Source organism: Anastrepha obliqua, chromosome 2 (genome assembly GCF_027943255.1).
Source record: "Anastrepha obliqua isolate idAnaObli1 chromosome 2, idAnaObli1_1.0, whole genome shotgun sequence".
NCBI lineage: Eukaryota > Metazoa > Arthropoda > Insecta > Diptera > Tephritidae > Anastrepha > Anastrepha obliqua.
This window is the reverse complement of record NC_072893.1, coordinates 51,275,124-51,288,168: the sequence shown is the minus strand read 5'-3', so window position 1 is coordinate 51,288,168 and position 13,045 is coordinate 51,275,124. Positions and strand designations below refer to the sequence as shown.

The window sequence follows — 13,045 nt, the reverse complement described above, 5'->3', positions numbered from 1 at the left end:
TTAGTAGAGAATCTTGACCTAAACACCTTTCAAAGGTTGGATGCGCCAGGTGTATTAAAATGAAGAACACAATATTTTTTTCAATATGAACTAATTTTTTATAAAAAAATAGCCTTTTTATTTAAAATATTTACATGTGTAAAAATGTTGGTATGTGTGTTAGAGGTCGGTTTTTTCAACTAGTTAGATGAGTATTATCGAAACATGCTAGCGGACGATTTTGCTTATGTGGTCAAAAGATAACAGTGCAAACGTTCGACTGAGTAAAGCTTAACGGTTCCAGCGGCTCCTACCGCTGTAATGGATGAATAGGTATGATTATGGCAGTGCGTGCGTTGCAATAATCGCTGCGGAAATTTCGTACTGATGTTGAAGGCGACGAAAAAATTTGAACACTCTTGGCTTATTGCATATCACAAGTGGGGGTTTTTGAACTGTGTCAATTAGCGATTGTTGTTTTACTCCTTACCAACCGCCACCCCAGCCGCCACCACCGCCGCCGCCACCGGACCAACCACCATGGCCGCCGCCGCCGCCACCGCCTTCTGAGATGATTTTGATGATTTTAACACCACCTCCGCCATGACCGCCACCACCACCACCACCACCTCCCCAACCGCCGCCGCCGCCACCACCGGACCAACCACCATGGCCGCCGCCTCCGCCGCCACCGCCACCGCCATGAGAGATGACTTTAATGATTTTAACATCAGCACCGCCACCGCCGCCACCACCACCCCAGCCACCTCCACCGCCGCCGCCGCCTCCCCAACCTCCTCCACCGCCGCCGCCACCATGGCCGCCAGAGCCAGCATCAATGATCTTAACAATCTTAACACCGCCGCCTCCACCATGACCGCCGCCGCCGCCACCGCCAGACCAGCCTCCACCACCTCCGCCGCCAGACCAGCCTCCACCACCTCCGCCGCCGGACCAACCGCCGCCGCCACCGCCAATTATGCCAGCATTCGCAAGGGCGCAAACCGCCAGTAAACAAACGAATATCTAAGAAAAAAAAAAAAGAGGTGCGTAATACCAGAAATTAATTATAGCAGTAATCCATTATAAGAAGTCCTGTGAAGACTTCTCGCAGCTGCAACTTTTGTATGATTTGTTGCCGTTAATCCAATTCATCCTTTTGTGGCACGTACCTTCATGTTGTTGTCTCTTTGCTTAATTGATATGGAAGTCTAGAGAGTCAACTGAACAACTGATGTTTTAACCGTTGCTACGCGCGCTTTTATATACGAAACTACGAGAAGTCTACTTCGGCAGAAGATTGCGTGCGGCAGACGACAACGGCAGCAGTGAAGACACATAGCAGTAGCAGCAGCAGCAGCAGCAGCATCAGCATCGGCATTAGGGCATAAACTTCCGATGATTTGCATGCTAAGCAAATAAAAAACAGTAACTAAAAACCAAATTTTAAAACTAGTAAAAAACCGGCCGCCACAGCTGTTTGTTAGAGTAATGATAGTGTTGGTGTTATACCTAAGGCTTGTTTATAGATTTTTTTCTTTCTGAAGTTTCTTGGTGATTTTCCGTAAACTTCCCTTTCATTACGGCATTGGTCATAGCATTTCATAAATCTTCGTGTAATTCATCTTTGCATTGGCATCCAAGCACTGCTTTCTTTAATTGCACTTTTGTTGTTGTTGTTGCTGTTGCCTTTGCTACTAAACGAATTATGCAATGTATGACAGATAAAAAAATTAAAAAAAACGACGTTAATTATTGTACAAAATGCTAGCGACTATGCCAGTATAACCAAATTTACATACTCACGCACACACATACATACATGAAGACCCTTACAGTGGATAACTTTTTAAACCGTACACATCTCTATCATTGTTGTGGTATCACTACATCCAACATAAATTGCCATCGCGATCGGAAAAGTGCCAGAGAATTGGTCCGCAGGTTTAAAAGAGGCTTATGAAAAGATAGTTGGTTGGTATTATGTAGGCCTCCCCGCATATGAGTCATATTTCGTGACAAGCTATCCCGGATACAGCTAAAAAGTGGGCGTTTAAACCGGTGTCAAAACAGCCCCACAAGACACTTGTACTTCCTGTTGGTTGTCTGGTAGTGGTTGGTCTCCGGTAACGGCATTCAGACACAAAAATGTTCGAAGTTGTTTTTTGAGTAGTCAATCAGCTCCTTATTTTGTAGTTTGTATTGTTCAAAGAAAATACAACTGCACTTTACGCTGACGGATCCAAGATGGATTGCGGCGTCAGTGTATATTCGAAAGACCTCGAAACTTGCAAGTCTCTTCGCCCGGGCAATTGGAATAGTATTTTTCAAGCAGAAGTTTTCGTAATAAGAGCAGCTTGCAGGAAAGAAACCATCTACAGCAACCAGCTTAGCTTGAGAGTAACCTATAACTCAAAAATTGTCAGACAATGCAAAGAAGAACTTAATGCTTTAACGCGCTCAACAAACATCACTCTCATCTGGTTACCTGGCCATAGACACATAGAAGGAAATGAGAGAGCTGATGTCTTAGCAAGACCGGGGGCATCCTGTAACGAATCCGAAGCGGTAAAAACCGGCTGTCCCCAAGACGTGCGCGAAAGGGAGATCTTCTCGCTATTCCAGAAGCAGGCCGTTGACAGTTGGACAAACACGGATACCTGCAAAATAACTAAACAAACGTGGCCCAATTTCAACTAATCCAGAACTGACGAGTGGTTAAGGAAGCCACGAGCAGACATATTAAGAATTATGTCAACAATAACCGGCCACTAGCCTTTGGGAGACCATTCCAGAAAAATAGAGTGGCTGTACAACGACAGATGTAGAAGCCGCAATCAAGAAGAAACTAAGGAAACAGTCTTTCACTATCTGTGTGAGTGCCCGAGTCTGAGTTATCTACACCATAGATGCCGGGGGAAGTCTCGATGATTAACTTGAAAGAAATTGCAAAAAAGGAAGATGGTTCAACTAATAAAAAACAGAAGAAAAGAAACGTCTTACTATATTACACAAATAGTAAAAAACAGTATTCGCTAGGCATCAGAGGTTGTTCTGTGCTGTCCTGCGTGAGGATTGCTGGCATCTTTCTAGCTTCCTGCATTGCGTTTTATAAGTTATCGACAGCCTTGGAAGTTGCTAGAAATGTTTATTCGTCTTCACTTCCAGCCCCACCGCCTAGCTACTTGAAGTGCTTATTGCGACTCTTAGCTGGTTCTATGTAAAGAGATGAAGAGACAGCAGCAAAGATTAACTGGCTTGGCTATTTACGCCTTTACGTTTGCAGCTGGTGTGGTATTAAGATTAGTTTGCGTTCAAGAAGGAAAGTAACAAGGGGTAGGTGGATGGCAGTCGCCGTAGCCGAATGATTGGTGCGTAACTCCCATTCGGTTGTGCGCGGTTTCGAAACCCAGTGTGGGCATGAAACCCCAAACGATAGAAAATATTTTCTTTAATAACGGTCGTCCCTCGGTGGTCAAAGGCAAAACCACTGAGTGTATTTTTGTCTATCTGCCGTTAAAATTGTAAGTCCATCGATTTGTGGAAAAACATCAAGAGACACACCATAAGTTGCAGCAGGACCTCCAAGCGCAACAAATGTAACACCTAACACCTATACATGTGTAAATACATATAACAGTGAGTGAATAAATTTTCAATCTTTCAAGCGCGATCTCGAATGATGGATAATACTTTACCCCCATTACGAAAAAATTGTACAGGGTATTCCAAGATTGATCTTTTTTTGTGCGATTTTGGCCGAGTTTAGCAAAGCGTGCTCACCGACGCCAGCAGAGAAGGCCTCTTTCCAAAGCAGAGAAGACCTTCTTCTTCCTTTGCGACCACCAGCAGGTACCGCAACGAATACTTTCAGAGCCGGAGTGTTTGTACCCATTCGGACCACATGACCCAGGCAACGAAGCCGCTGTATCTTTATTCGCTGCGCTATGTCTATGTCGTCGTAGAGCTCATACAGCTCATTCTTCCGGCGCCTACGATACTCGTCTTCTCCAATGTGCAAAGATTCAAAAATCTTACGCAAAATCTTTCTCTCGAACACTCCACGCGACGCCTCATCGGATATTGGCATCGCCCAAGTTTCTGCGCCATGCTTTAGGACGGGCATGATGAGAACCTTATAAAGTGTTAGTTTTGTTCGTCGAGAGGGGACTTTACTACTTAATTGTCTACTTAGTCCAAAGTGCTTGTTGACAAGAGAGATTCTCTGTTGGATTATGTAGATGCCTATTTTTATAGATGTTGTAGAAAATCTACAATTTACTAAAACGTGTTTGATTTTGCAAAATTGTGGCTATTTTCGGTTGTTAAAATAATCCAGCAAAGCCCGGAATAAAAAGGGTAATCAACAAATATGTTGATGGTGAATATGCTGAAGATAACTGGTTTCAACAAAGCACTGCGACATGTCAGACAGCCAACGAAAGAATCAATTCATTGTAAGTATATGAAATTTCCAGGAAGAATAGATTCCCTACATTCTGTAGCAATTTGGCCACCAATATCGACCCATGCAACGCATTTTGACTACTTTCTCTGTGACCATCTCAAGTATGTGAGTGAATAAACCAGAAATAATTCAAGCTGTTGGTGCAAAATTTGCGGAATAAATATCTCCGAAAATTTCACCAAAAGAACCATAAGTAATAGTACAGTACTCCACTATGATGAGCCCCTTGAGGTACTACTTCATCTTGGGGAGTAAGAGCTTATAGTAGGGAGCGATATCTATGCTATAGGGTAGGTGCTTCAGCGTTGTAAGGCATTTTTTTTTTTTTCAATAACTCACAGTGAGCGAGGAATTGACTGACGCATTCTCGCTTCAGCTCTTTCCTGTCCCTTCACTGTTTGTCCAGCAGGAACAAATTCACGATAAATGATGCCTCGGATAGTGAAAAAAACGATGAATAATGGTTTTAGTCACGACTTCGACACCCTCGCGATTACCCGCTTCCCACCTAGATTTCTCTAATAATTGAAGCAAAACGTGTGGCTTTTAATGAGTCACAATAATTTTTGACCTTCGACTGGAACTAAATGAAAGTCCCAAAGAACACAATGTTGTCAATTCTCTACTTCTAAGTTATACGAGGGGTGCCTTTTATATGTCGGGATTAGAGAACAAAAACAAATTTTAATCATCGAAAATCACTTTATTGTTTTTCAAAATATTCTGCAGGAAGGTCTATACACTTTTGCATGCGTTTGAACCAATTGTCGAAGCACTTTTGCTACTCTGAATGAGGTATGTACCTCCAAAACATGCATTCTGAATGCCGCAACCGCTTCTTCAGGTGTCGAAAAACGTTGACCTCTCAGTTTGTTTTTTACGTACGGGAATAAAAAGAAGTCATTCGGTGCCAAGTCAGGCCTATACGGCGGATAACTCACTAATTCGATGTTTTGGGTGCTCAAAAATGCAATTGTTTGAGCCGATGTGTGAGAGCTCGCATTGTCCTGGTGAAGAGTGATCCGTCTTTGGCGATTGGTTTTTCTAATTTCTTGGAAGACAACTGGCAAACAAATGGTTGTGTACCACTCAGAATTTACTGTTCTGCGTTGTTTAGTAGTACGGTTCCGACATGTCCAGTTTTTTGGCTCATCTTGAAACACCCATACAGTCGACTGCTGTTTACTTTCGGGCTCATACACGTAAATTCATGATTCATCACCTGTCACGATGTCATAGACGTGTTTCGAAGCCCCGCGATCGTATTTTTTGAGCATTTACTTCGACCAATCGACACGAGCCTTTTTTTGAGCGATTGACAAATTGTGTGGGATCCAACGCGAACAAATTTTTTTGACAGCCAAATGTTTATGCAATATTGAATGTATGCTAGTCCCACTAATGCCTAAGATTGTCTCAATCTCACGATAGGTCACATGACGATCTTGCAATATCAGTTCGCGCACAGCATCAATGATTTTCGGAACAACAACTGATTTTGGACGACCTTCACGCAATTCGTCTTGGAGTGAACTACGACCACGATTGAATTCACCATACCATCGATAAACACTGGTCCTTGATGGAGCTTCATCGCCAAAAAATGTATTAAGTTCATCCATGCAATGCTGCTGAGTTAATCCACGTCGAAAGTTGTAAAAAATAATCGCACGAAAATGTTCACGATTTGATTCCAATTTTGGACCGAGATGAATCTTTTAAGTTACTGTAAACAACACAAATAGCGCTGGTATTTCAAAACGTTCTGAGTACGTAAAAGCCAAAAAATGTCAAACTTTACGATACAGCTGGGTTGCCAAATCCCGACATATAAAAGGCATCCCTCGTACTTTTAAGTTGCAATTTACAGCATTGTTCGTTCTACATTAGAATATGCCGTGTTAATTTGGAGACCTTGCCACCAATTATCTATCGACAAAAAAGTTTTCTAATTAATCTCAACCAGCTAGAAAATATAATAGACGATCGATTTTGTCGCTGTCTTTTTTGTTTAATTTTATCAGGGGGATCGACTGTTCCTCTCTTCTAGAAATTACTAACTTTTCTGTACCTACCACTTTTTTATGTAATAAGTTTCTTTTTTACTTTGAATTGGTGACGAAAAATTATGCCTGCAATGCTGCTATTGCTCGCTCTCTTCATGAACTCACGGATATCTCGAATACTATTGAATTTGATTGTACTTTATCTAAGCTATGTTTTTCTGCTCAATTAATCCGTTTATTGTAATTCAACTTTCTGATTACGATATTTTTGTAATATTTAGTGAGTAAGAACAATTGCAATTTAAATTAATTTCTTTTTTTTTTTTGTTAAATCTACTTTTAAAGACAGTAGTCAGTAAGAAAAATTGTTTATTGATTTCAGAACAAATAAATAAATAATTAACTAATTTTTTTAAATAAATAAATAATTAACTAATTTAGCCACATCTCGTGCAATATAGTGAAATACTCGCGTTTGCCCCGTCTGTTTAGGCTACAGCCGCAAACTACGCCGACCTAGGCAAGGTTCCCGTTCCACTGATGTAAGATTTCGTCGTATTTCAGCTCGACACATGGAACAGACCAGGTAAGGTGATAAGAGCAGCCGATTCGTTCTTACATGTCTGAGAGATAAAGAACGGAAGCTAATGCCACGTTTAGTTTCTAAAACCCATTGGTGTCTTCTGGTAGAAGTTTTGGTGCTTCATCCTATGCTGTTGTGGACGCTGTAGGCACCGTCAAACTCGTCAAGACGAGACTTCCAAGCAAACGATATTTATTATCTAATAGATTTTGCATTTCGATTTGCACTCACTTTATATGGGCTAGTCTGTTTTTCACGAAGCTAAAAAAAATATTACTTCAAGTACGAGGTTTGGAGTTTAATTCGTCTAAAAATGCAGGTTTACTTAAAATAATTTTTCCGTTTTTTTTTCTATGCAACTATTTCGGAAAATACTGACACAAAATATGAGGTTCGTTGCCGATAGTAGTTTCTTGGTTCATCTACCGCTCCAAACATAAATCATCAACCAATAGAAAAAAATTGTCTAATAGTGGTTGCATCTCGGCCATAAAATACTCGTAAAAACTAGCTGCCTTTCTATGGCGGTATAAAAAACAGTAGGTCTCTATATTTGTAGGATAACAAAGTGGCACAAAATAAAAATTGTTGAGGAATGCCACCTTAGCACCTGTTAAAATGTTTTCCAAATAGTATTATATAATTATCGTATATCAATGAATAAATCTGCATTTTAGTGTACTAGGTGAACGTGTCCGGTTATTAAGTTAAGTCACTGTGTTATGTATTGAAATTACTTTCTTGCTGCAGTTTTTTATAGGCGTTAAGCGGCGTGCGCTGGTTGATACCAACCAAAACGTTCAACTCATCCAAACCATTCATATTATTTGCAGCTTCAGCACTTCCCTGAAGCTTTTAACGCGTCACCACCGTTAGCCATAAAATGCAATAAACTTGCATTTGATGTTATTGTTTGTAAAATACCTATGTTTGTATACTTACATACATATTTAGGTAATTTTGCTTTGAGTCGTGATTTTTGCTCACCCTCAACGATTGTTTCGCGCCTGTCTGCGCGAGCGCCTGATAGTGTGATTAACAAATAGCCGCCGCTAGCCGCTTCAAAAAGCAATGCACCAACCAACACAGCCACGCTCGAGCCACATAAAGTGGTCGTAAAAACATAGTTTCATATTTCACAGATGTAACCCGGCAAGTAATCAATTTTTATACCTAGTACACTAGTGGCACATGGCACATTCGAATTTTGTTCACATAATTATTATTTGTAACAGCCCAATAAAGATACCCACCGTAAATATTTTCATAGCAGGGGAAAATGTTCACAAGGGTAGATGATGCAGCTCGAGATACAACAATGAAATTGGTGCATTTGTCATGAACACCTATACTTGTACAAATATTTTTTATATGTTCGGTCAAGTTTCGCCTGAAATTTGTCGTATGCTGAGCTTGATGTTGTTTTTTACCCAATGGCGGTCCCTTTAGTTTTATGCCGTCTCCGAACGGCAGTTGGTTTTTATGAGCAACTTTTTCATGACTGAAATATATTCAGAGGTTTACTATGTGTCGGCCGATGAGCTAAGGTTATTAGACAGAAAATACAATTAAATTTCCCAAAATGCAACGAAATTATGGGAAAAGTTGCATTTATTGGACATTTTAAAGAAAAACATTAATTTTCTTGTGTAATCACATTTTTTATTTTTTATTTATTATACTTTATTCAATTAATAGTCTTAAAAAATATAGCATTTCTTACAGACTATGAAAAACAGATTAATGCTAAATAATTTAATCAAAGTGAATTTGTAAAGTTTCAATTGTAATGAATGAAAGAAAAAGATAACATTTCTGAAATTTACAGAGAAATATTATTAGATAATACTAAGAATTTAGTTTAACAATTCATTTAGTATCAATTTGAAGTGGTTCTTTGTTGCAGGAAAATTTAGGCCTGTGTGATTTGAAAGTGAATTAAATTCTCCAAAAGATCTAGAAATCGGAGCATTGGAAGCATAATAAGTTTTTAACATCCCCAACCAGAAAAAATTATGATTGCGTAAGCTTCGCTTAGGAATATTGAAATTAGTTTTCCCGAAAGACAATGGGATATTGATAAAGAGATGGTGTTTTATACTCAAAATAGAATAAGTTCATAAATACAAATATAAATATAGGGTCCGCCATATAACTTTACGGAAAAAGAAACTACTCAATATTTTTCCAAACTGTTTTTTTTATTTTGAAGTACAATCCTTCCGGTTAATGATGGAACACAACTTCATTCATATGGCTGCCTCGGCTAGCCATGCACCATCCCATACGATCGGTACAATTTTTCAACACATTTTCGATTGTATGCGGCTGTATTTCAGCTATGACATCGCGTATGTTGGTCTTCAGTTCATCAATTGTTGCTGGTTTGTTGGCATAATGTGATCTTCGAAGACAGTGCGCAAAAGATTGATCGTAGCATTCGCTGTGTGGCAAGCAGCGCCATCTTGTTGGAACCAAATGCCACCAATATCCTCCTCTTCAATTTCTCGGAACAAAAATTCGTTCAACATGGCCCGGTAACGCTCTCCATTGACGGTTACGGCCACTCCTCGCTCATTTTCGAAGAAAAGGGGAGTCTCTCGACCGAAATCCGCACCAAACAGTGACTCGTTGTGAATGCATCGGCTTTTCTTCGAGTGCGTGCGGGTTTTCTGAGCGCCAAATGCGGCAATTTTGCTTGTTAACATACCCGCTTCATTCGGTGCTTTTCTTCTTCCCATTGCCGTACGTAATTTTCGTACACATTCTGCCACATTACCATGATTTTCAAAGTAATGTCGCAATATTTCCCAGCGTTCTTTGAGCGTATACACAACCATTTTCGTTCAGCGGAAGAATAAAACGAATTTTCTGTCAAATCAGATGACAGCTAAGTGTTACCATTCTTCAAATAATACCTAGTTCAAATCCGTAACGAAAGATGACGGGCCCTGTATTTAAAATAAAAGCAGCGCATTAAAACCTATCTGTGTTGGACACTTGCGGTGAGACGCTTTTTGGCCAACTTAGACGAGTATTCAAGTTAGAAAGAAATTAATTTTTTCCTCCTTCCTTGTCTTTCTTTTAAAAAAGTAAGCAACTGAGTCACCGTCTTTATGTCGACTTCAAAGCTGCATGCGATAGTGCAAATAGGAGCTGCCTATATGCCACGATGTTTGAATTGTCCCCGAGAAACTAATACGGATATGCACAATGATGCAGCGCCGTCAGAGTTGGAAAGAACCTATTCGAGCCGTTTGATAGCAAACGAGGTTTTAGACAGGGTGACTCTCTGTTGTATGACTTCTTTAACCCGATGATGGAGAGCATCGAGCGAGTCGCAGAACTTAATCACTCAGGCACAATATTTTATAAGTGCGTACAATCGTTGGCGATGATATTGATATCACGACTGGCACACTTCGTTAAACTCTGCTTTAAGCGGCTATCGCGGCAATCAAGCAGAAGTAACTGGGTACAGTAATTAATAAAAAAAAACATAAAAATTAACACCTTAAACGCCTTGCACATAAAATGCCTTTTGGAGGGTTTAAAGCCTATAAATTGAGGAATATTTTCGGGCACTTCAAAAAGAAATCGAAGTTTAAAATTCTGAAACTTTATAAAATTTTTTTTTTTTAGAAATCAATAACTACTTTTATTTGAAAGACCAGGAAATTCTGCGTAAAAAACTTCCACACTTGTTTTACAGTGTAATTCGCTCAAAAGTTATTGTCATTTCTATTCATATATACATAAATTGGGCACAAATTCCGTACTCAAATTCAGCAAAGTACTTCGGCATGACATTGGATGCTAAGCTCAGCTGGATTAGATAAGACTTAGATTTGTGGGGGGTTGGACAAGTCCAAGCACTCAGTCCGGAGGCCATTGTACTACATAATTTTCTCATGTGGAGCGAACACGTAAAGAAAAAAAGTGGAGCTTGAATTTAAATATAGAAATATGTATTGGCTTATGCGTAAGCAATCACCACTATTTACCCGAAACAAGATAATTTTGTACAAGCAAATAGTAGAAACTTTGTGGACTTATGGCGCTCAGATATGGAGTTGTTCCAGGCCAAGCAATATTCAACTACATAATTCGAAGGTTTCAGAATAAAGTGATAAAATGTGCCGTTGATGGTCCTTGGTTGATGGTGACCTAGTTCTTGATTCAGTTCCAGGCACAATAAAGAATATAGCCGATTCTCATAAAGAGAGACTGAATAAACACATAGCACAGAGGTCTCCATCCTTACTGAAACAAATAAATGGAGATAAAGGCTTAAGCGCAAAAAGTCACAAGAACTGGTCAATTAAAAAACAAAACAAAATCGTTTGTTTATTTCCAGAATATTTAAGTATAGGGTTATTCAATAGGTGCGCTTCAACTTTTTTCCGATAGGGAGGGCGAACGGCGCAATATTTTTTATTTTTCGCTTGTCATTTGTAAACTTCATTAGTATACATTTCATCATGGAACGCTACACACTTGAGCAACGATTGCAAATCGTGCAAATTTTTTATGAAAATAATCGTTCTGTTGCTACAACTTTAAGAGCATTACGGCCATTTTACGGTCCATTTAACAAGCCGTCCCGTTTTGGGGTTATGTGAAGTCATTGGTCTACAGTAACAAGCCGGCGACGATTTGTGAGCTCAGAGCCAATATTGAACACGAAATTGCTGGAATTTCGGCCGATTTATGCAAAAGAGTGGTCGAAAATTGGGTTCAACGATTGGACTTCGTAAAACGTGCACGCGGTGGTCATGCAAAAGAAATCGAATTTTATACTTAAACCAGTGGGCTTCGCACCATTATATCGCAAGAAATTTTTCATATTAAGTTTTCTTTATAGAACTCGTAAAATGTTTAAACAGTTGAATTGGTTGATTTTTTTCATTCAACATACTTTCTAAAGATGTCACAATAGCCTTTTCTGCACTTTTTTAAAATTTGATTGTGGTGGTCACCTACATATATACAGGTAAGGTGAAAGAGCCGATAAAAACTTGTAATTAAACTTTGATTCTTTAATTTCCATTTCACTTTTTTACGCTAAATAAATTATGCTAAAATAAATAAAGTTAAAAATGTTTTTCCAGTTCCTTGAATGCTCCAGTTTTTATTATATTTTCGTCCAAAATTAATATTAACATAATACACTTACAACCACAACAGTACAACAGAAACGCTCATAAGCGGCTGTGTATTTGTTGTTGTTTTTCCCATACAGGCATTTCGTATGAGAGGAAACCATTACTCACATAAAATGTCATAACTCAGAAACAGCTGCACCGATTTCACTCAAACTTCACACAAACCACCTCCTCAAAGATAGAAAAGAACTCTAAAATGTTTGTGTCAATCGGTTCGGCGGCTCTTGAGTTATAATATTACCAAGGAAATGTAACTTATTTTTATGTATATAGAATGTTTGCTCGTCTTGCACGTGGTATTCGTATGAGAGGAAACCATTACTCACATAAAATGTCAGGAACGGCTGCACCGATTTCAATCAAGCTTCACACAAACCACCTCCTCAAAGATAGAAAAGAACTCTAAAATGTTTGTGTCAATCGGTTTGGCGGTTCTTGAGTTATAAGATTACCAAGGAAATGTAACTTCTTTTTATATATATAGATGTATATGTTCAAACTCGATAATAAAAAAAAAATAGTTAGAAAAGTCAAACCGTTTGTGTTTTATTCAAAAAAGTTCAAAAGTTTAAGCGTTCTTAAGCGCAATAAGGCCGACGTAACCGAATGGGTTGGTGTGTGACCAAAACGATAGAAAAAGAGTTTTCTAATAGCGGTCGCCCCACGGCCAGCAATGACAAATCTCCTAGTGTATTTCTGCGTGAAAAAGCTCCTCATAAAACCCACTTGCCTTTAGGAGTCGGTTCAAAACTGTAAGGCCCGCCATTTGTGGAACAACATCACGACGCTCACCATAAATAGAACTCGGCCAAACACCTAACAGAAGTGTACGCGTCAATTTTTT

The 13,045-nt window shown here is 39.3% G+C and overlaps 1 protein-coding gene across 1 annotated transcript; it reads right to left on the bottom strand.

Annotated features, from left to right (window-relative positions):
- Positions 1-465: 465 nt before the first annotated feature.
- LOC129238141 (uncharacterized) lies at positions 466-1,157 on the bottom strand. The gene is made up of 2 exons (XM_054873176.1): positions 1,152-1,157; positions 466-1,005 (listed from the first exon to the last, which is right to left on the bottom strand). Exons 1-2 carry the CDS (start codon positions 1,155-1,157, stop codon positions 466-468), a joined length of 546 nt encoding a protein of 181 aa, XP_054729151.1.
- Between the last annotated feature and the right edge of the window lie 11,888 nt (positions 1,158-13,045).